The 24,025-nt window shown below is 48.3% G+C and overlaps 1 protein-coding gene across 1 annotated transcript in view; it reads right to left on the minus strand.

Annotated features, from left to right (window-relative positions):
* Window positions 1–23,253, minus strand: part of LOC103346524 (zinc finger protein 717) — a 37,355-nt gene extending 14,102 nt beyond the window's left edge. Inside the window, 2 exon segments of the mRNA XM_051828030.2 lie at window positions 3,388–3,445; window positions 23,107–23,253. Of these exon segments, the coding sequence (XP_051683990.2) occupies window positions 3,388–3,402 (15 nt within the window). The 5' untranslated portion in view covers window positions 3,403–3,445; window positions 23,107–23,253.
* Window positions 23,254–24,025: the final 772 nt, after the last annotated feature.

Consider the following 24,025-nt stretch of genomic DNA (forward strand, 5'->3'; position numbering starts at 1 on the left):
CTAGTCCATTTTCTTTTTCTTTTTTTTTTTTTTTTCTTTTTTGACAGACAGAGTTAGACAGTGAGAGAGAGGAAAAGGTCTTCTTTCCGTTGGTTCACTCCCCAAATGGCTGCCACGGCCAGAGCTGCACCGATCTGAAGCCAGGAGCCAGGAGCTTCCTCCTGGTCTCCCATGTGGGTGCAGGGGCCCAAGGACCTGGGCCATCCTCCACTGCCTTCCCAGGCCACAGCAGAGAGCTGGACTGGAAAAGGAGCAACTGGGACTAGAACCCGGTGCCCTATGGGATGGAGGATTACAAGTGAGCCACAGTGCCAGCTCCTAGTCCATTTTCTGTGCTGCCAGTCCACAATACCACAGGCTAAGCAAGTTACAAGGGAAAGAGGCTTCTTTTGGTTTGTGGTTCTGGCCAAAGGCCTGCTTGCTGGCAGTCCCAAGTAGCACAGCAGACAGGAATGCAACTGTGTCTCCTCAGGTCTCTGAATTCTTACAAAGCCACCAGCATTCCTTCAATCATGAGTGCTGCACCCAGAAGATCTCACTTGACCCTCATCACCGCACACTGAACACCACAGTCGTGAAGTCATCTACCCTGACCACCTCCAAGAGCAGGAAAGCCCAGCTGCGTTCTGGAGGAGACAAACCACAACTATATACAATGTGGAGGCCGGCGCCGTGGCTCAATAGGCTAATCCTCCACCTTGCGGCGCCGGCACACCGGGTTCTAGTCCCGGTCAGGGCGCCGGATTCTGTCCCGGTTGCCCCTCTTCCAGGCCAGCTCTCTGCTATGGCCAGGGAGTGCAGTGGAGGATGGCCCAAGTGCTTGGGCCCTGCACCCCATGGGAGACCAGGAAAAGCACCTGGATCCTGGCTCCTGCCATCGGATCAGCGCGGTGCGCCGGCTGCAGCGGTGGCCATTGGAGGGTGAACCAACGGCAAAGGAAGACCTTTCTCTCTGTCTCTCTCTCTCACTGTCCACTCTGCCTGTCAAAAAAAAAAAAAAAAAAAAAAAAAAAAAAAAAAAAAACTTCTCTATACAATGTGGAACTCAGAGCTTGGGAAAGTGAGGGGATGCTGACAAATCACACAACACAGATCAATGCTGAAGACATTGCGCTACATGAAGTAAGCCAAGTGCAAGACAACAAACACTGCATGATTCCACTCACGTGAGGTTCCTGGACTAGATACATTCAGACATAAAGTGGACTGGTGACCACCAGGGTCACAGTGAGGGAGAACACAGTCAGCGTCTGATGTATACAAAGTTTCATCTGGGAAAAACAAATTCTGAAGACAGGTGTTGCAGGGTAATCTGAATACACCTAGTGTCACTGAGCTGCACATTTAAAAATGGTGTGAAATTTTAGGTTAGGTATATTTTATCACAATTAGAAGTTCGTTTTTAACCAATTATTAACTACAATTCTAGTCTGTAATCAGAGTTATGATTGATACACACATCTATTTTTTCCCTAATCATTTATTTTATTTTTAAAATTTATTTGAAAGGTAGAGTTACAGAGAGACAGAGGCAGAGAGAGAGAAGTCTTCCATCCACTAGTTCACTCTCCAAATGGCCACAACGGCCAGAGCTGCACCCATCTGAAGCCAGAAGCCAAGAGCTTCTCCCAGGTCTCACATGCAAGTGCAGGGGCCCAAGGACTTGGACCATCTTCTACTGCTTTCTCAGGCCACAGCAGAGAGCTGGATGGGAAGTGGAACAGCCAGGACTCAAACAGGCGCCTATACGGGATGCCAGCACCGCAGGCGGCGGCTTTACCTACTACACCACAGCGCTGGCCCTCCTATTCATTTCTAAGTGATTAGCTAAAATAACAGAATCTTTAAAGGAGTTTGAAAATACGACAAATCACTTGGGCTAGAAACACACAATTGTATCAACAACATAGGTAGAAACTACAGACAGACGCACATACATTCAATATATATTATATACACGAATATGAACAAAAGGTACAAATGATTAAAACCTGAACTCTTGTATCTTTCTCTTGACTCTCCACATGCACCCTACTAACTCCTCAATGCTTCCTCCCATGGGCTCCTAAGGCTTCCACCTTAGGAACAGCTGAGCAAATACACTCTAGTTTCTGCCAAGGGGGACAGTTCCAAGGTTAACAAAAAAAAAGTTAGGGGCCACACTGTAGCAGTGAGTTAAGCAGCTACCTGAACACCTGCATCCTATATCTCAGTGCTGTTTCTAAGTCCCAGCTACTCCACTTCAGATCCAGCTCCCTGCTCATGCACCTGGAAAATCAGTGGTTGGTGGCCCAAGTATTCGGGCCTGTCACCCACATGGGAAACTTGGATGGAGTTACTGGCTTCTGGCTTCACCCTGGCTCAGCCCTGGTGGTTGCAGAAATTTGAGGTGTGAAATGCTGAGTAGAAGATTTCTCTCTCTGCCTTTCAAATAAACCTTTTTGAAAAAGTTAAATACTGGGTTTTCAGCAGCAACAGCTCTTCCTCCTTTACATGCAATGATGCAGGCGTTAGAATAAGTAATGTAAGGAAAAGGAAAGCAGCGGACTTGCTGCCAACTGGGATGAAACTCAAGAGAGAGGAGGAGTTCAGGAAAAATCCCATTTTGGTGGTTTGGGTCATATGAGTATAAGGGAAAATGAAAGATCTGGTTTTCACTTTGGATTTGTTGAGTCTGAGATGCCTGTGGGCAGCAACAAAAAAGCATTCGACAGGGAACTGAATCCATGGTCTAACGGCTAGGGAAGAGGTACCTACCGGAGAGAAGCAGTGCAATCGAGGAACACTGCAGAGACAGATGAATGGGGATCAGAGGCAGCACTTGAATGAGCTATGAATGTTAAGGAAAGAACAGGGACAGTAGTTTCAAATACAGCTGAAGACTCAAGCAATGAAAACCCAGAGCATCGTCTTTGGATTTGACTGAAACGCTGAAGAACTGAAGTAAGACTACACCATGAGTTACAGTACACATGAATAGAAATATTTGCCTGAAAACACTTTGGTCAGTCTGTCGTACAACCATATACACAGGAAGCTAAGAGAAATGCATGGTTTCCAGGTTGGAACTCAAACACTGTCTATCACATCCTGTCTGTGACCCATAAAAATTCTGCTTCATACTTCAAATCCCAAGATAATTTAGCATGTTCTCATCTTAAGGTCAATTTGAACTCATGTAATCGTGTCTTTTTGGTCCAAAAAGCCAGAAACCGATCTGCATTCAGCTTAGATGGCTCTAAAGTCTTATAACCAAGCCAACTTAATCTTGTTCGTGTATATTCTTCTGATGCTGAATTTTATTTCTTATTTTTCTATTTCAGTTAACGAATCCTCATAAAGCTCCTGAAATACCGTGTAAAACAAGCTGAGACATACACAACTTACTGGCGATGTGCTCATTTTCTTTGTTCTTTTAAGTATGTAGATGACTCTGGAAGTACACCTGGAAGAGAAGGCAAATGGGGGCATCAGTGAGAGAAACGGTCCCACTCGCTCCGAGATTCCACTGCACAAAATAAGGTCTGGGGAGGCCAGAGAACAAGGGACACATCAGCTGGAAAATGCATCAGAGGGGGCAGGAAAGACCACACTGAAAGAGCACCCACAATTCTACTAACTGGTAGGGGATAAACACAAGTTATCATTAGGTTAAGAAAAACATTTATCTGCTACTGATTTTGTACAAATTAATTTTATTGAAAAGAAACAACTTAAAATTTTAAGAATAAATTATTCTACACCAAAGGAAGAAATAGTACACTGTCATTAACAGAAAAAATATTTAGGGCCGGCGCCATGGCTCACTAGGCTAATCCTCCGTCTACAACGCCGGCACACCGGGTTCTAGTCCTGGTCAGAGCGCCGGATTCTGTCCCGGTTGCTCCTCTTCCAGTCCAGCTCTCTGCTGTGGCCCGGGAGGGCAGTGGAGGATGGCCCAGATCCTTAGGCCCTGCACCTGCACGGGAGTCCAGGAGAAGCACCTGGCTCCTGGCTTCGGATCGGCGTGGTGCACCGGCCACGGCACACCAGCCGCAGCGGCCATTGGGGGGTGAACCAACAGAAAAAGGAAGACCTCTCTGTCTCTCTCTCACTGTCCACTCTGCCTGTCAAAAAAAAAAAAAAAAAAAAAAAAAAAAAAACAGAGGGAGCATCAGAGCGTCTCCAGACGTGGTGACAGACTCAGTCTGAGAGAGCTCTAATTCTGAAAATAATGAGTAGAATGAAGTAACGGGAGTGTGTCAGGAAGCAAAGTAGACAGGTCCTCCTTCATCACAGGCCACACCCTCAACAAACATTTCCTAGGCCTTTGCCTATCTTTCTTAAACCATTCACATCTCCCTTAGGAAAGTTAGTTCAAACCTTTCCACATCACCCAGTCTTCGAGTTTATGAGCCAGCCAAGGTAGTACCGCTCAAATCTGTTCACCCCGGGTAAACAGATCAATAATTATTTGGGCTATGCAAAGCTAGTATGTTTGCCTTTCTGGGACTTGGCCAAAGGGGTATCCTTCCAAGTGGAGTTCCCCTCATACAGTACAGTAACTACTTCATTCCAAAGAAAAAATTATCATCATCCACTACCCCAACCTCCCTTACTAACCCTAACCTCCCTCGCTGTTCCGGAAACTGGGAGAGCAGCAGAAAGCGCACTTGCCGCACACACACTGAAACCCCTCAAACGCACTGCCACAGAGACTGTCGCGCACTCCACGCTGACTTCCGGCCTCCACACACTCACCTTCAGATGGCAAACGTTTCGCACGGAGTCACAGGACGCCCTAGCAGAGCTGGAATGCGGACCCACACCTCACACCCCGCCTCATACTCAGGGACACAGCAAGACTGACTCCAGTTTGAGAAACACAGAACGGAAGTAAGCAAAGCCTCAGTCACCAAAACAAACACGTTTACCCAAGGAGACGGAATTATATCAGCCAACCAGAATCCAAGTTAACACCAGGGGTGGTGCAACTAGAAACGCCCCAGCCAAAACGCGGGGGAAAAGGAACCGTCCAGCTTGCAGATGGCCCTGTCAGTCAGCGTCACCCTGGCGACTGCAGCCGCGGGCGCTGCTTGAACTCCCCTGCAGAATGAGGGCTCCCCGCGCCGGCCCAACCCCGACTCCCTCTCCCTGGTTCTCAGCCTCACGACGTGAATCGCTGCGTGAATAATGAGTTCCATCGGTGTGAACGTTATCCCCCTCCCCGCCCCGACACCAACCCAACGACTACCAAGCGGAACGGGCAGTACCTGGCTGCACATGACGCCTGCGACGCCCACAGCTAAGCTCCTGCGACACCGTTCCTCCGCGCCCACGCTGGGGCTCGCCCCGGCTCCACTGCCACCCCATCTGCAGAGCTCCTGGAAGCACACCCGGCCTCCTGACAGCACACCGCTCTCTGTCAAGGCGGCCCCGGCCCATCCCGAGCCGCTGCTCCTCCAGCGCCGGACCAGAGGACCTGACCCCAGTGTCACCTTCCGGGCCGGCTCGGGCCCGCCGCTCGCACCTGCGCGTCAGGCCCCGCCGCCCGAGACCCACCGGCGCTTCGCTCCCACCACACGGAGACCCGTCATGCTCCCCAGGGCCCCTTTCACCCGCACACCGACCTGCGGCTACACTGACGCCCAACCCAGAACGCGCGGAACAGCGTCGGGAGAGCGCAGCATCTGCAATTTCCAGGAAGATGGCGCGGGTGGGCGGGGCCGCACATGCGCAGAAGGAGCTTGGAGGGCCTTTCCCAAGATCCTGTGCTGCCGATGTCATGAGAGGCGGAAGACTACGTTTCCCATGAGCCTCTGCGCCCCGCCTCGGGAAGCAGGAGCACAGTGAGCCCGGTCTGGGGAGACAAAGTCAACCATATACCCTCCGACCGGAAGCTCATCTTAATTTCACTGGCTTTAGAGTCTCCGCGATGGACAGAGATGCCCAGGATTCAAACAGCCTCCACAGAGAAGAACCAAAATAAGGAAACAACCGCATTTTTAGGGAGAACACCAACTCAGCACAAGAGACTTGGAACCGCATTGATGCAGAACAGAGGGACAGTGTACCAGCAACTGCGCCACGGCCCCACAGCTCAGAGAGAGCCCCACTGCATAGAGGGACCCTGCACCAGCAACTGCGCCATGGCCCCACAGCTCAGAGAGATCCCCAGTGCATAGAGGGACCCTGCACCAGCAACTGCGCCATGGCCCCACAGCTCAGAGAGATCCCCACTGCATAGAGGGACCCTGCACCAGCAACTGCGCCACGGCCCCACAGCTCAGAGAGATCCCCACTACATGGAGCGACAGTGTACCAGCAACTGCGCCACGGCCCCACAGCTCAGAGAGATCCCCACCGCATAGAGGGACCCTGCACCAGCAACTGCGCCACGGCCCCACAGCTCAGAGAGATCCCCACCGCATAGAGGGACCCTGCATCAGCAACTGCGCCATGGCTCCACAGCTCAGAGAGATCCCCACTGCATAGAGGGACCCTGCACCAGCAACTGCGCCACGGCCCCACAGCTCAGAGAGATCCCCACTACATGGAGTGAGTGCACCAGCAAATGCGCCACGGCCCCACAGCTCAGAGAGATCCCACCGCATAGAGGGACCCTGCACCAGCAAATGCGCCATGGCCCCACAGCTCAGAGAGATCCCCACTGCATGGAGCGACAGTGCACCAGCAACTGCGCCACGGCCCCACAGCTCAGAGAGATCCCCACCGCATAGAGGGACCCTGCACCAGCAACTGCGCCATGGCCCCACAGCTCAGAGAGATCCCCACCGCATAGAGGGACCCTGCACCAGCAACTGCGCCATGGCCCCACAGCTCAGAGAGATCCCCACTGCATGAAGTGAGGGCACCAGCAACTGCGCCACGGCCCCACAGCTCAGAGAGATCCCCAGTGCAGGGCAAAGGTTACACAGGGGAGCTTCATCGGACATCATCTCATGCAACACCAGATACCAGCATTCTTAGCTACAGAAGGGACCCACAGTCACCAGACTGACAGCCCAGGGAAGTGAGTACTTGGGAGTACACACAGTAATTCTGCTTCTGGAAAGGAGCTCACATTGTCTTCCCACAAGACCCCAAGGAACAAGCCCTGGAAATGTGACTCCATCTTGAAAAAGGAGTCACTGTCGCAACCCAGGCTTCTGTAAGGGACAAAAACCCCTTCATCTCCCCATCCATGGGACTCCACAGACTTTCCACACAACTAACAAAACAGGCAGCAGCCTCGCACACCAGCAGCAACCAAGACCTCATCACCTTATCAAGCAGTGTCCTGCCCCACAAGGGACAGGCAGCTCAGCTTATTAGGGTGGGTCCTGCCTCCAAGACCTTGGAAGTGAGGGTGCTTGCCTTTCACACCGCTTCCCCTACAGCAGTGCCAAGCCCTGAGCTCTCCCTCACGTTGGTGGCTACAAGCAGACACATGCGCACACACACCCTGCACTTGGGCCAGGCCCTGCTGGGACTCCCTTCCTGAGCCACCCTGGCTTTGGTGGGCACGGGCAGCTGTGCATACCCACCTAGACTTGGGCCTGGCACTGCTGTGATCCCGGCATGACCACTGGGAACCACACATCATTGCTGGGAATGACAGGAGCACACACCCTAATCCCCCACCACCACTGCCATCAGAAAGCACAGGGAGATTACACTTCAATGTCCAACCTGAACTAAAGCCAAAGTAGGCAGCCAAACCAACAGCCAGATTCATCTTTAGGAAAAAGTCTTCAATGCACAGAAGCTACCTTTTTAAGGTGACAAAACAACTGACCAGCCAGATGTGCAAATATCAACACAGGGACACAAGAAGCACGAAAAATAAAGGCAATATTACATTCCCAAAAGAACACAATAATTAATGATAATTAATGATTAATGAAATGCCTGATCATGTAAAATAATGATTCTACAGATACTCAAAAAGATGCAAGAGAGGCCAGCGTAGTGCTGTAGTGAGTTATGCCTGCTGCCTGTGATGCTGGCATCCCATGTAGGCATCAGTCCTAGTCCTGCCTGTCTCACTTCTGATCCAGGTCCTGGGAAAGCAGCAGAAGATGGCCCAAGTTCTTGGACCCCTGTCACCCACGTGGGAGACCTGGATGAAATTCCTGGCTCCTGGCTTTGGCCTGGCCCAGTCCTGACCATTATGGCTATTTGGAGAGTGGACCAGCAGATTTCTCTGTCTCCCTCCCTCCCTCTGTGTGTGTGTGCGTGTGTGTGTGTGTGTTGCTCTGCCTTTCAAGTAAATAAATCTTTTTTTAAAAGGTGCAAGAGAATACAGACAGTTAAACAAAATCAGGAAATTGGTGCAAGATAATGAGAAAGTCAGCAAAGAGATAGAGGTCTTGAAAAAAGAACCAGATAGAAATATTAGAAATAAAGAACTCAGGGCCGGCGCCGTGGCTCACTTGGTTAATCCTCCACCTGCGGCACTAGCATCCCAAATGGGCGCTGGGTTCTAATCCCGATTGCTCCTCTTCCAGTCCAGCAATCTGCTGTGGCCTGGGAGGGCAGTGGAGGATGGCCCAAGTGCTTGGGCCCCTGCCACCCGCATGGGAGACCAGGAGGAAGCACCTAGCTCCTGGCTTTGGATCAGCACAGCGCCAGCCGTAGCAGCCATTTGGGAAGTGAACCAAGGGAAGGAAGACCTTTCTCTCTGTCTCTCTGTCTAACTCTACCTGTCAAATAAAAAAAAAAAAGAAAGAAAGAAAGAAAGAACTCAACAAGTCCGATACAAAACCCTCAACAACAGACTAGATCAAGGAAGTATATATCTCAACTTAAACACAGGTCTTTGAAATATCCCAGTCAGACAAAGAAGGGGGAGAGGATGGGAAGAAGTAAACAGGGAGGAAAAAGGAGAAGAGAAGAATGAAGATAGCCTTTGAGACACCATTAAATGAACAAACGTTCAAATTAGGGAATCTCTGGGGGAGAAGCGAGGGATAGAGGAATAAAAAACCTATTAATGGGGGCTGGCGCCATGGCACAGTAGGTTAATCCTCCATCTGCAGCGCCCGCATCCCATATGGGCCTCAGTTCTAGTCCCGGCTGCTCCTCTTCCAATCCAGCTCTCTGCTGTGGCCTGGGAAAGCAGTAGAAGATGGCCCAAGTCCTTCGGCCCCTGCATCTGCATGGGAGACCCAGAAGAAGCTCCTGGCTTTGGATCAGTGCTGCTCCAGCCATTGCAGCCACCTGGGGAGTGAACCAGCAGATGGAAGAACTCTCTCTGCCTCTCCTTCTCTCTAACTCTGACTTTCAAATAAACAAAAATCTTAAAAAAAAAAAAAACTATTAATGAAATAACAGCTGAAAACTTCCCTGATGTGGAGAAAGATATTCAAATACCAGAAAATCATAGGTCCCCAAATAAACATGGCCAGAAAAGATCCTCACCATGTCACATGAAAGTCAAAACTCTCAAAAGTACAACATAGAGAGAGAAATCCTAAAACCTGCAAAAGAACAGTGTCAGCTTACATACATTTAATGGAACTCTCATTAGATTAATGGCTGATTTTTCAACAGAAACTTTACAGAACAGGAAAGAATGGCATGATGTAGTCCATGTTATGAATGAAAAAAAATTGCAAAGAATACTTTACCCATCAAATTTATCTCATAAATGAAGGAGAAATAAAGACTTTTCAAGGCAAGCAAAAAGAGATTGGCCTTACAAGATTATTTTGTAACAAAAGATTCTTAAGGGAATCCTAAAAACAGAAAAAAAAATTATAAAACATGTGAAAGTATAAAGCCCATCAGAAAAGGAACAAAGGATACTCAAAATAAATGGAAGAAAAAATTTAAATTACTGGACTAAGTCATTACCTATCAATAATAATTCTGAATGTAAGTGGATTAATGCCACAATTAGAAGATACAGAGTAGATGAATAGGTAAGTAATAATAAAGACCCAATAATATGCTGCCTATAAGAAACTCACTTCACCAGCAAAGATACATAAGACTGAAAATGAAAGGGTGGAAAAGATATTCTATGCAAACAGAAACTAAAGTGAGAAGAATAGCTATGCCTATATTGGACAAAATAGACCTTGAGACAAAAACTGTAAAAAGAAACAAGTTCACTATATAATCATCAACAGATCAATTTAATAAGAAGATACGATAATTACAAACAGATGTGCACTTAATACCAGAGCACTTAATTTTAGAAATCAAACGTGCCGGCGCCACGGCTCAACAGGCTAATCCTCCGCCTTGCGGCGCCGGCACACCGGGTTCTAGTCCCGGTTGGGGCGCCGGATTCTGTCCCGGTTGCCCCTCTTCCAGGCCAGCTCTCTGCTGTGGCCAGGGAGTGCAGTGGAGGATGGCCCAGGTGCTTGGGCCCTGCACCCCATGGGAGACCAGGAAAAGCACCTGGCTCCTGGCTCCTGCCACCGGATCAGCGCGGTGTGCCGGCCGCAGCGCGCCGGCCGCGGCGGCCATTGGAGGGTGAACCAACGGCAAAGGAAGACCTTTCTCTCTGTCTCTCTCTCTCTCACTGTCCACTCTGCCTGTCAAAAAAAAAAAAAAAAAAAAAAAAAAAAAAGAAATCAAACGTAATTCAACCTAAAGAAAGAGCTTTAATATGATAATACTGGAGGGCTTCAACATCACATTTTCATCAATGGACAGATCATCCAGACCAAAAAAAAAAAAAAAAAACCCAGAAACATCAGTTAACTGCACACTCACTCAATGGACCTACGAGACATTTACAGTACATCCAATATTCTCTCCATCGGCATATGGATTCCCTAGGATAGACCATACATGAGGCCACAAAACAACCAATTCAAAAAATCTAAATCATATCGTGTATCTTTTCTGACCATAATTCATAAAACTAGAAATTAATAAGAATACTGGAGAAGCTGGTGTTGTGGTGCAGTGGGTAAGGCCACAGCCTACAATGCCAGCATCCCAGTGGGCACCAGTGCATGTGCTGGCTGCTCCATTTCAGATCCAGCTCCCTGCTAATGGTCTGGAGAAAGAAGTAGAGGCTGGTCTACTTTCACCGACCCCTGCTACCCATGTGGGAGACCCAGAAGAAGCTCTTGACTTTGGCCTGACCCAATCCTGGCCGTTGTGGCCCTCTGGAAAGTGCAGCAGCAGATGGAAGATCGAGTTCTCTCTCTCTCCCTCTTTCTCTGTAACTCTTTTAGATGAATGAATGAATGAATAAATCTTTTTGAAAAAAAGAATATTGAAAAATTTACAAATACATGAAACTGGAAACACACTCATTGTACACACATACTAAATGTCACACTGGGGGCCAGTGCTGTGGAGTAGTGTAGAACAGTGAGTAGACACTGGAAAGGTGCAGTCAGATGGAGGTAACAAGTTCCCGCACTCTGCAGCACAGATGGATGGTCACAGTTCACAGTAATCTGTCTACACTCAAGAAGTGGGCGTTATACGCTCCTCAAGAGAAGAGCTGGGAGCTTCCAAACACAAGAAAAGATAAGGAAAGATTACTCTCCTGATATGATCTGTTTAAGCTGTGCACGTGTTGAAATATTGTACCCGTAAAAATATAAATTATTACATGTTAACCTAATATTTTAAAATACATAAATAAAAATAAAGCCCAAAATAATTTATTTTTTTTTAAGTTCACCATATGAGAAACCTGGATTGAGTTCCTGACTTCTAGGTTCTGTGTGGACTAGCCCCAGCCATTGTAAGCATTTGTACAGTGAACCAGAAGATTGGGGCGGGGAAGGAATCTCTCTCTCTATCTTATCTTTGTGTCTGTGTGTCTCTCTGCTTCCAAAAAAATTTTTAGGGGCTGATGCTGTGGCATAGCAGGTAAAGTCATCACCTGCAGTGCTGGCATCCTTTATGGGTGCCAGTTTGAGTCCTGGCTGCTCCACTTCTGATCCAGCTCCTTGCTAATGCACTTGGGAAAGCAGCAGAAGATGGCCCAGGTGCTTGATCCCTACACCCACGTGGGAGACCAGGATGAAACTCCTGGTTCCTGGCTTCGGCCTGGCTCAGCCCTGGCTGTTGCAGCCATTTGGAGAATGAACCAGTGGGTGGAAGATTTCTCTCTCTGTAACTCTGCCTTTCAAATAAATAAATATTTAAAAAGATTTTTTTTTTAATTTTCAAGTACAACTTGAGATTCTTTATCAAAAGTTCAAGTACAGCAAACAGAATGACCAATATGGTCAGTTACTATTTTTGCTTCACCTAAGTTATTTTTCAAATAAGAATCTTATGTTTATTATCTTTGATAAAAAGCAAGGATGGGGGGCCAGCACTGTGGTGCAATGGGTTAAAGCCCTGGTTTGCAATGCCAGCATCCTATATGGGCGCCGGTTCAAGTCCTGGCTGCTCTAATTCAGCTATCTGCTACGGCCTGGGAAAGCAGTAGAAGATGGCCCAAGTCCTTGGGCCCCTATACCAATGTGGGAGACCCAGAAGAAGCTCCTGGCTTCAGATAGGTGCAGATCTGGCCACTGCGGCCATGGGGAGTGAACCAGAGGATTCTTCTCTCTCTCTCTCTGCCTCTGCCTTTCTGTAACTCTGCCTTACAAATAAATAAATAAATCTTTTTTTTTTTCTTTTTTTTTTTTGACAGGCAGAGTGGACAGTGAGAGAGAGAGACAGAGAGAAAGGTCTTCCTTTGCCGTTGGTTCACCCTCCAATGGCCGCCGCGGCCGGCGCGCTGCGGCTGGCGCACCGCGCTGATCCGGTGGCAGGAGCCAGGAGCCAGGTGCTTTTCCTGGTCTCCCATGGGGTGCAGGGCCCAAGCACCTGGGCCATCCTCCACTGCACTCCCTGGCCACAGCAGAGGGCTGGCCTGGAAGAGGGGCAACCGGGACAGAATCCGGCGCCCCAACCGGGACTAGAACCCGGTGTGCCGGCGCCGCAAGGCGGAGGATTAGCCTAGTGAGCCGCGGCGCCGGCCTAAATAAATAAATCTTTAACAAAAGAAAAAAACAAGGATGGGGAGAGTGGAGAGAGGATGGCTTGGGTACAGAGGTACAGCTGGATAAGAGAAATAATTTCTAATGTTTATAGCACTGTAGGGTAGTGATGATTGACAGCATTTAATTGTACATTTTTTTATTTTGTTTTTTAAAGATTGATGAGCTTAGCATTTTGATATTTTTAAAAGATATTTATTTACTTTGAAAGTCAGAGTTACACAGAGAGAGAAGGAGAGGCAGAGAGAGAGAGAGTGTCTTCATCCGCTGGTTCACTCCCCAACTGGCCACAATGGCCAGAGCTGCACTGATCCAAAGCCAGGAGCCAGGAGCTTCCTCTGGGTCTCCCACACGGATGTAGGGGCTCAAGGGCTCAGGTCATCTTCTACTGCTTTCCCAGGCCATAGCAGAGAGCTGGATCAGAAGTGGAGCAGCCAGGACTCAAACAAGCGCCCATATGGGATGCCGGCACTGCAGGCTCCAGCTTTATCCGCTATGCCACAGCGCCGGCCCGTAATTGTACATTTTTCAATAGCTAGTAGAAAGGATTTTGAACAGAGAAATGATAAATGCTTGAAGTGATGGATATACCAACCACCCTGATTTAGATATTATATACATTTATTGAACTATCACATTGTACCATGTAAATACAATTATGTATTGAGTAAACTTTTTTTTAAACAGAGTGTGACTGTAGAAAGAAATGTTATGTTTCAACGGAAAACTATAACCAACTCCTAAGTTTTCAGATAGGGGCTGATATTGTGGTACAGTGGGTAAAAACCACCACTTGTGATGCCATCCCATATGGGCACTGGTTCAAGTCACAGCTGCTCCACTTCCAATCCATCTCTCTGCTAATATGCCTGGGAAAGCAGTGGAGGATGGCCCAGGTCTTTGGGCCCCTACACCCACGTGAGAGACCTGGATGAAGCTCCTGGCTCTTGGTTCCTGGCTTCAGACCAGCCCAGCTCTTGCCACTGTGGCCATTTGGAGAGTGAACTAGCAATTGGAAGCTATCTCTCTGTGACTCTGCCTTTCAAATAAATAAATAAATATTTTTTTAAAAAAAGTTATCTGTCCTATTCATTATTTGTGAACTATTTTTACCTGTTTGTAAAAGATCCTACCATTTGGCACATTTTGTTCCTCAAAGGTACTTTTGGGACAAGAGGCCAATTTATTGTCACTGTTGTCCATCTATCTTTTGTCAGTTAATATGCAGGTTCCCAACCACTGAAATCAAATCAAGTAAAAGGAACTTGCTCCCAAGAATCATAACCAAACTGGGGTACGAGTGCAATATTTCTCAGCAATAGAAATGAATGGATTATCAACCCATGCAGAGATATTGGTGAATATTACATTCTAAGTGAATGAAGACAGCCTAAAAAGGCTACATACTATGTGACTCCATTTAATGAGATACTGAAAAGGGCAAAACAACAGAAATGGTAGATCAGTGGGTGTGTGGGGTGGGAGTTTGAAGTATTACATGTGATACTTTGATGGCAGAATCTGCCACTATGCATTTGTCAAAGCCTGTAGAATTTTATAGTCCAAAGAACACATCATAATCTATTTAAATTAAATTACCTAGGATGCAGGAGTATTCCAGCATGGAATATATAATGTGACAAAGAATCTAACTACATCACAAATGTGTGAAAAACCCCATTGAAGGTGGCAGGGCAAATAGTGATGACTTAGCTACCTTTGGAAATGAATAGAATCTGCAGACTAAAGGCAAATGAGCTCTACTTCTACAGTGGACACTTAAGTTCTTTCTCACCAGGGTAATAGTTAACAATCCTAAAATCACTATACTTGTATTTGGAATCAAACAGCAGTTTTTGTAAAAGGCAGATAACAGGATCTGCTGGTTTCTTACTACAGGCATGGGAGGTTACAGATAAGCAAAGTGAGAAGACTAAAAATAATGTAAGTGATAATGTAAGTCTCAGGTTTGGAGACATAAATAAAAACTCATGTTTAGCTGAATGTACATATGGTTCCACAGAGAAGTCTGTATGTAGATTAAATAGGATACACACACAAGATTCATACACATTGTCAGCTGCAAGGGCCCGGGTGTACTAAGCACATTAGCTACCAGATGTAAGTGTTCTATTCTATATAAAAAGCACCAGGGATCTCTAGAAATGATAGTAGGACTAACACAGTAAATCTATGAGCCAATATAATCTTTATTTTTATTTGATAGGTAGAGTTATAGACAGTGAGAGAGAGAGACAGAGAAAGGTCTTCCTTCCGTTGGTTCACCCCACAAATGGCCGCTACAGCCGGCACTGCGCCAATCAGAAGCCAGGAGCCAGGTGCTTCTTCCTGGTCTCCCATGCGGGTGGCAGGGCCCAAGCACTTGGGCCGTCGTCCACTGCCTTCCCGGGCCACAGCAGAGAGCTGGACTGGAAGAGGGGCACCCAGGACTAGAACCCAGCACCCATTTGGGATGCTGGCGCCACAGGCGGAGAATTAACCAAGTGAGCCACGGCGCCGGCCCCCAGTATAATCTTAAAGTACCAGAAAGTAATGAAATGGAGTCACAGGAAAACGGGATCCAATGAAATGAGGTCCCAGTGGCAAAAGCAGGAAGGAACTGGGCAATGAAATGCTGTGGTGCTGGATAATCACCAAGGTGATGATCTGGATGTCCACGCATATGAAAGCACATGCATGGGGCCCGTGCTGTGGCAGACAGGTAAAGCCACCCACTGCAGGGCCAGCATCCCACGTGGGTGCCAGTTCTAGTCCCGGCAGCTCCTCTTCCAACCCAGCTCTCTGCTATGGCCTGGGAAAGCAGTAGAAGATGGCCCAGGTCCTTGGGTCCCTGCCACCCATATGCGAGACTTGGAAGAAGCTCCTGTCTTCAGATCAGCTCAGCTTTGGCTGTCGTGGCCACCTGGGGAGTGAACCAGCAGATGGAAGACCGACCTCCCTCCCTCTCTCTCTCTCACTCTCTCTGCCTCTGCCTCTCTGCAGCTCTGCTTTTCAAATAAATAAATAAATCTTTTTTTAAAGAAGTAAATGCATAAGCAAATGGAGTTGAGTAAAACCCTCCTACACAGAAGAATCACAAATTATTGATGTAGACATCTGTCCATCAAGAAGGTGGAGCCAATTCTCCACCCTTTAAGTGTGAGCTCTGCAGACTGGCTTTCTCCAAAAGAACACACAACACGGACACTGGAAAAGGCAACTTCACAGTGGAAAAACCTGACCACCACTGCTCAAAGCGAACATCAGCTTGATGATTCACAATCTGGGTTCATGCTCTATTTTAGAGTATATTTTAGAGACTTTTTTTTTATTTTTGACAGGCAGAGTGGACAGTGAGAGAGAGAGACAGAGAGAAAGGTCTTCCGTTGCCGTTGGTTCACCCTCCAATGGCCGCCGCAGCTGCCGCGCTGCGGCCGGCGCATCACGCTGATCCAAAGGCATGCGCCAGGTGCTTATCCTGGTCTCCCATGGGGTGCAGGGCCCAAGCACCTGGGCCATCCTCCACTGCACTCCCGGGCCACAGCAGAGAGCTGGCCTGGAAGAGGGGCAACCGGGATAGAATCCGGTGCCCCGACCGGGACTAGAACCTGGTGTGCCAGCGCCACAAGGCAGAGGATTAGCCTAGTGAGCCGCGGCGCCGGCCAGAGACTGTTTAAAACTCATGACTGAATATTTTCAAGAGTGACTTTGTTAAAAAAAAGTTCCAATAATAAATTGGCTCACTGTGACTGATGCCATTCTTGCTCATCGTCCAAAAGACAGATAAACATTGGAATGTATTCTCAATTGGGTCTCACACCTATTGCCTTCATATACCACCCACCACAGCCACCTGAAAGACCAGTTGCTTGAATACTTGAAAGACCAGTTCCAGGAATTCCTCTCTGCCAACTGCCCCCACCCCCACCCCATCCAGAGCCCTCCTAAAATATAAAAAAGCCCGGCACTGGGGGTTGGGGCCTTCTGCCACATTTTCCATTAATGTGCATGCGGGCAGTCGGTCACCCACCTCTACAAATTTCTCTGAATAAATTCGGTCTGGCTGTAAATTCGTACACTGCCTCCTCTCTATTCTGTGCCTCTTTTCCTAACATTTTGGTGCCCTGTATGAGGAGGCACCAGTCTGCAACTCTTTTCCTAACAATGACTGAATAACTTAACTCCAAAGAATCCTTTAGGATTCTTTCATTCCATTCTTTCATTTTGTTTCCATGCATACTTTAGCAGTAATTTAACAGAATCAAACATTCAAAGGAAGGAAGAATGTGAACAGAACTTGTGAGCAAAATTATTCAACAGTGCACTGTAATGCTCTTCGGAACAGAAGAGTTTAAAAGAATAGTCAGGGGCCGGCGCTGTGGTACAGCAGGCAAAGCTGCAGCCTGCAGTGCTGGCATCCCATGTGGGTGCTGGTTTTGAGTCCCAGCTGCTCCACTTCCAATCCAGTTCTCTACTATGGCCTGGGAAAGCAGAAGAAGATGGTCCAAGTCCTTGGGCCCCTGTACCCGCGTGGGAGACCCAAAAGCCCTAGCTCCTGGCTTCGGATCGGTGCAGCTCTGACCCAGTGAAGCTCTGGCCGTTGTGGCCAACTGGGGTGTGAACCAGTGAATGTGTCTGCCTCATCTTCTCTCTCTGTGTAAATCTGACCTTCAAATAAATAAATAAATCTTTTTAAAAAAAAAAAAAATAGATCTCCTTAAGAACCAAACAAGTATATCTTTGACCAAACAAGCTTTCCTGTTATTCTCAATTCTAAATAAATCTAACAGCCTGCATTTCTTTAAAACAAAACAAAACAAAACCAAAAGGCCAGCAGCTCACTAGGCTAATCCTCCGCCTGCGGCGCCAGCACCCCAGGTTCTAGTCCCAGTTGGGGCGCCGGATTCTGTCCCAGTTGTTCCTCTTACAGTCCAGCTCTCTGCTGTGGCCCGGGAGTGCAGTGGAGGATGGCCCAAGTGCTTGGACTCTGCACCCGCATGGGAGACCTGGAGGAAGCACCTGGCTCCTGGCTTCCCATCTGCGCAACGTGATGGCTGTAGCAGCCAGCCACCTGGGAGGTGAACCAATGGAAAAAGGAAGAGCTTTCTCTCTGTCTCTCTCTCTCTCTCACTGTAACTCTGCCTGTCAAAAAAAAAAAAAAAAAAGAAAGAAAGAAAGGAAAAGAATAGAGTCCATTTCCTGAAGTGATTTTTAGATGTTGCTATATTTTGTGTGAAAAAATAATTTACCTTTTAGAAGATCACAAATAGTTATTGTAAGCACAAACTCTGGAATGTTTGCATGAATTACACATTATATCACAAAATATGTACATAGTAACTATGCTGTTATAACAGTAGGAGAAAGCATTATTGAGTGTTGAAAAGAAAGAACATGGATTACTTTAGCTTAAGAAATGATTAATTATTACTGGCAAAAAAATGTTCCTGGCCAGACATTTAACAATGGAAAGCAATAATAAGAGTAGAAAAAGGGGGACAGCTATTATGTCCCCTCCCCAAAATAAACTAAATCTGTACTTTGTTTAGCTCTTAATCTTAATATGTAATATGTAATATGTAATTCTATTAATTCAAGTATGATAACCTTCCTGAATTTCATAAAGGTAAAATTCTTGTAAATTCAACAAGCATGGGATGTTGTCATCTCTGTCCTAAAAAATGTTATGAACACACAGGGGCACCTAATGACATGAAGATAAGCTGCAGTTAGGGTGCCTCCCACAGAAAATGACATTTACCAAGTGCTGAGGGACACATACATCATCTCAAAAGAAACACACAGTGCTGAAATCTAAAGCAGTTTTGAGGCTTCTTAAAATATTTTTGAACAAAGGGAAATAACAGAGATTTCTAAGAAAATCCTGACAATACATAAAATGGCATGGTTATTAGAAGCTCTATCCCCTTGCTCTCAATGAATGACAGTAAGCTTTTGGTAAGTGTTAAAACTTTATTTAAAAAAAATATTTATTTATTTATTTGAAAGGCAAAGTTACAGAGAGGCAGAGGCAGAGAGAACGAGCAAGTTCTTCCATCCACTGGTTCATTCCCCAGATGGCCACGATGGCCAGGCCAAAGACAGGAGCCAGGAGCTTCTTCCAGGTCTCCCACGTTGGTGAAGATGCCCAAGTACTTGGGCCATTTTCTACTGTTTTCCTAGGTGCTTTAAACATACAGCTGAATAGGAAGTAGAACATCCAGGACTCAAACTGGTGCCTATATGGGCTGGTGGTGCTGTAGGTGTTGAATTAACTCACTGTGGCACAGCACTGACCCCAAACACTTTAAGAAGGTATATGAATATGCTTTCCAAAAGAAACTAGAAATACATAAATCACCAGATGCAAGTTTCAATTACTATGAGAACTAGTCATGTGGCAGGTGTTTGGCCTAGTGGCTAAGACACCAGTTGAGACACTCACATCTCATATATGAGTGCCTGGCTCTGCGACAGATCTGGGAAGCAGCAGTGGTGGCCAACTAATTGGGTTCCTGCCACCCATGTCGGAGACCTAAACTGAGTTCCCACCTCCTAGCTTCAGCCCCAGCCCGCCCCAGCCCAGCCCACCCCAGCCCAGCCCAGCCACTGCAGGCATTTGGAGAGTAAACCAGCAGATGGGGAAGCTCTGGCTTGCTCGCTCGCTCTCTTTCTCTCTCCCTCTCAAATAAATATGATTTTCTTAAAAAAAATCAAGGAGAGGTGGGAATTTGGGCAACTGCTCCTTGGGAGTGGCTGCATTCCATATTAGAATCTCTGGATTCAAGTCTGGGCTCTGCTTCTGATTCCAGCTTCCTGACGATGCACACCCTGGGAGGCAGCAGGTGACAGCCCAAATACTTCGGTTACTGTCACCCATGTGGGGCGTTCTTGGCTTCCGCCTGGCCCAGCCCCACCTGCTGTAGGCATTTGAGAGGTGAACCAGTAGAAAGATAATCTTGGTTTCTTTCTCTCTCTCTGACTCTTTCAAATATATATAAATATATACATACATCAGTCTTTTTAATCAAAAGATTATAATCATGTTGATTTCACCTAGGAAGTAGAGATGAAAAGTACCTTCAAATGTTGTCTTTTTAACAGCAGAAAATGTATTTTAAGTAAATATATTTGAGTTACAAAAAGTAGTCGTTGACTTGCTCTTAACTATTCTGATGATCTATGTCCTAGAGAAATTTCTTCTTAGGTGTTAGGTATCGGGGCCCGCATCAAGAAACGGTGAGTAAAGGTGCCACTCACAGTGCCTGCATTACACACTGAAGTGTGAGTTCAAGTCCTGGCTACTCTACTTCCAACCCAGCTCCATGCCAGCCCATCTGGGAAGACAGCAGAAGATGGTTCAAGTGCTTGGACCCCTGCCACACATCTGGGAGACCCGGATGGAGTTCCTGGTTCCTGGCTTCAGCCTGACCCAGGCCTGGCAGCTGTGGCCACTTGGGAAGCAAACCAGCAGATGAAAGATTCTCCCTCCTTCCTTCCTGCCTTCTTCCTTTCTTTCTCCTTCCTTCCTTCCTTCTCTTTTTCTTTCTTCCTCTCTCTCTCTCCCCTCTTCACCCCCATTTTTCTATCTGTCATTCTGCCTTTCAAATAAGTAAATAAATAATCTTTTAAAGATGTCAGGCATCAGGCAATATCAATAATTGGCATGAGAAAATATCACCATCTTGTTTCTATCTTCTGAAATGGATTCACAAATTTTGCTTGGAACAATCTCATTCAAATTTGAAAGAAGACCTGGGGTGAGTGTATATAAACTTTAAACAGTGATTATGTCTACATAAGACATCTTAACTAAGAATTAATTTAAAATAATTTAAGATTGCAATGAGAAATTACCAAATATAACAATTCTCTCAACCAAAACCAAGATAAGAATCATTTTTAAAGTGTTGATGGGGGGAGGGGGCTGGTGCTATGGCACAGCAGGCTAAGTCACTTGCAATACCAGCATCCAGTATGGGCACCAGTTTGAGTCCCAGCTGCTTCACTTCCAGTCCAGCTCCCTGTTAATGCACCTGGGAAAGCAGCAGAAGATGGCTCAAGTCTCAGTCCCTCTCTGTAACTCTGCCTTTCAAATAAATAAATAAATCTAAAAAAAGAACAAAATATTGTTGGAAAAAATAGCAGAAGTATATACTATTAGAAACTCTGAAGAAGCAGGCATTTGGCGTGGTAGTTAAGCCGGCAGTTGGGATGCCCTTATCAGGTACTGGCGTGCCCAGGTTTGAGTCCTGGCTGATTCCAAATTCAGCTTCCTGCTGATGCGAAGCCTTGGATCCCTGTCTCTCTAGTGGAAGACCTGGCTGAGTTCCAGACTCCTGGCCTCTGCTTGGCTCAGCTCTGCCATCGTGCAGATATAGGGAGAACCAGCAAATGGAAGATTTCTCTGTGTGTGTGTGTGTGTGTGTATCTGACTCTGCCTTTCAAAAACATATACACATACAGAAATATTTAAAATTATATCAAGGAGATTATAGTCATGTTAATTACACCTAGGAAGTAGACTAAAGTACCTTCAATTGTTGTCTTTTTAACAGGACAAAACATTTTAAGTAAACATTTAATTTACAAAAAGCAGTCACTGACTTGCTCTTACACATGCTGATTTAAGTGCTACAGAAATCTCATCTTAAATGGTGTTAGGTATCATGCAATATCAATTACTGGCATGAGAAAATATCATCATCCTGTTTCTATCCTCTATAATGGATTCATGGCCGGCGCCGCGGCTCACTAGGCTAGTCCTCCACCTTGCGGTGCCGGCACACCAGGTTCTAGTCCCGGTCGGGGCGCCGGATTCTGTCCCAGTTGCCCCTCTTCCAGGCCAGCTCTCTGCTGTAGCCCGGGAGTGCAGTGGAGGATGGCCCAAGTGCTTGGGCCCTGCACCCCATGGGAGACCAGGATAAGTACCTGGCTCCTGCCATCAGATCAGCGCGGTGCGCCAGCCGCAGAGGCCATTGGAGGGTGAACCAGCGGCCAGGGAGGACCTTTCTCTCTGTCTCTCTCTCACTGTCCACTCTGCCTGTCAAAAAAAAAAAAAAATTAAGAGATTCTAGTCATGTTAAGCTCACCTAGGAAAGGGAGGCTACAGCACTATTTTATGGTTTTTTTTTCCTACTTTCAAATGTTGTCCTTTTAACAGGAGAAAATGTATTTCAAATATACCCAATTTACAAAAAGTAGTCACTGACTTGCTTACACAATCTGATGATTTAAGTGCTGCAGAAAATCTCATCTTAAATGGCAATAAGCAATAATCAGCATGAGAAAAATCACCATCCTATTTCTGTCTTCCAAAACGGATTCACAAACTTAGCTTAGAACGGATCTCATCCAAAATTGAAAGTGTGTGCGCACGCGCGCATAAACATACAGTTGTTTCACAATGCAGTTTGGTCCTAAGACATTTTACTAAACAGAAATTAATTTAAAATAATTTGAGATTGTCATGAGAAGTTACCACATAGAACAAGTCTCTCAACCAAAACTATCCAAGAAACGTCTACACACCATCGACTGTAAAACAGCGGAGGCGCAGGGACTGCGCACTGTGGGGGGCTGGCCCCGCCTCGCGGCTAGGTACCACAGGCAGCGCCGGCTGCAGTCCTGGCTCTGCTCCCAGGTCCAGCCTCCTGCTCACGCACCCTGGAGGCGGCAGGTGACGGCGCGAGCGCCTGGGTCCCTGCCACGCGCGTGGGAGACCCGGATGGAGCTGCTGGCTGCGCGCCTGGGCCTGGCGCGGCTCTGGCCATTGTGTGCTGCGGGGAGCGACCCGGAGACGCGAGCGCCGTCTGCCCGCCTTTGTCTTTTTCCTACCCGTTCTCTGCCTCTCAAAGAAGAAGAATTCTGCAGGAAACGCGGACGAGAGGAGAGATTAAACGTCATCAGACGGGAGTCCTAACGGGGAGGGGCGGTTCCCTGGCGCAAACGCACATGAACAGAACGGTCTCTAAAGCCAGGAAAACGGGGACAGACGAACCAGCGAGAAGCCGGGGCGAAGCCCGTCCCCGGCCCCCGCGTCCGCGCCGAGGGCCCTGACGCCGCCCTCGCAGCGCAGGAACTCGGCCGCTCGCCCGGACACCCGGCCCTGAACAAAACGCCTCGGCTCGCCCCGCAGGCGCCGCCCCGCCCTCACCTGCGGCTCCGCGGCCGCGCGCGGCCTCCCGAGGGGTCCTGAGGAGAAAGCCGCCCGCTCCTCCGCGCGGACGTGGCTGCCCGGCGTCCGTCCGGCCGCGTCTGAGGCGGAGGCGAGGCGGCGGCGGCGGCGGCGGAGCAGGAGGGGGAGGCGGAGGGGGAGGCGGAGGGGGAGGCGGAGCAGGAGGGGGAGGGGGGGAGCAGGAGGAGGCGGAGCAGGAGGAGGGGGAGGAGCAAGAGGAGGAGGAGGCGGAGCAGGAGGAGGAGGAGGCTGCGGCGGAGGGGGAGCAGGAGCAGGAGCAGGAGGAGGAGGGGGGAGCAGGAGGAGGAGGGGGAGCAGGAGGAGCAGGAGGAGGAGGGGGAGCAGGAGGAGGAGGAGGCGGAGCAGGAGCAGGAGGAGGAGGAGGGGAGGAGGGGGGAGCAGGAGGAGGAGGGGGGGAGCAGGAGGAGGAAAAGGTGGAGGAGGCAGAGCAGGAGGAGGAGGAGCAGGAGGAGGAGGCGGCGGAGGGGGAGCAGGAGGAGGAGGGGGAGCAGGAGGAGGAGGGGGAGCAGGAGGAGGCGGAGCAGGAGGAGGAGGAGGCGGAGGAGGAGCAGGAGGAGGAGGCGGAGGAGGAGGCGGAGCAGGAGGAGCAGGAGGAGGAGGGGGAGCAGGAGGAGGAGGAGGCGGAGCAGGAGCAGGAGGAGGAGGAGGGGAGGAGGCGGAGCAGGAGGAGGAGGAGGGGGAGCAGGAGGAGGAGGCGGAGCAGGAGGAGGAGGAGGAGGGGGGAGCAGGAGGAGGCGGAGCAGGAGGAGGAGGAGGAGGCGGAGCAGGAGGAGGAGGCGGAGGAGGAGCAGGAGGAGGAGGCGGAGGAGGAGGAGGAGGAGGAGGAAGGGGGGGAGCAGGAGGAGGCGGAGCAGGAGGAGGAGGCGGAGGAGGAGCA

Source organism: Oryctolagus cuniculus, chromosome 10 (genome assembly GCF_964237555.1).
Source record: "Oryctolagus cuniculus chromosome 10, mOryCun1.1, whole genome shotgun sequence".
NCBI lineage: Eukaryota > Metazoa > Chordata > Mammalia > Lagomorpha > Leporidae > Oryctolagus > Oryctolagus cuniculus.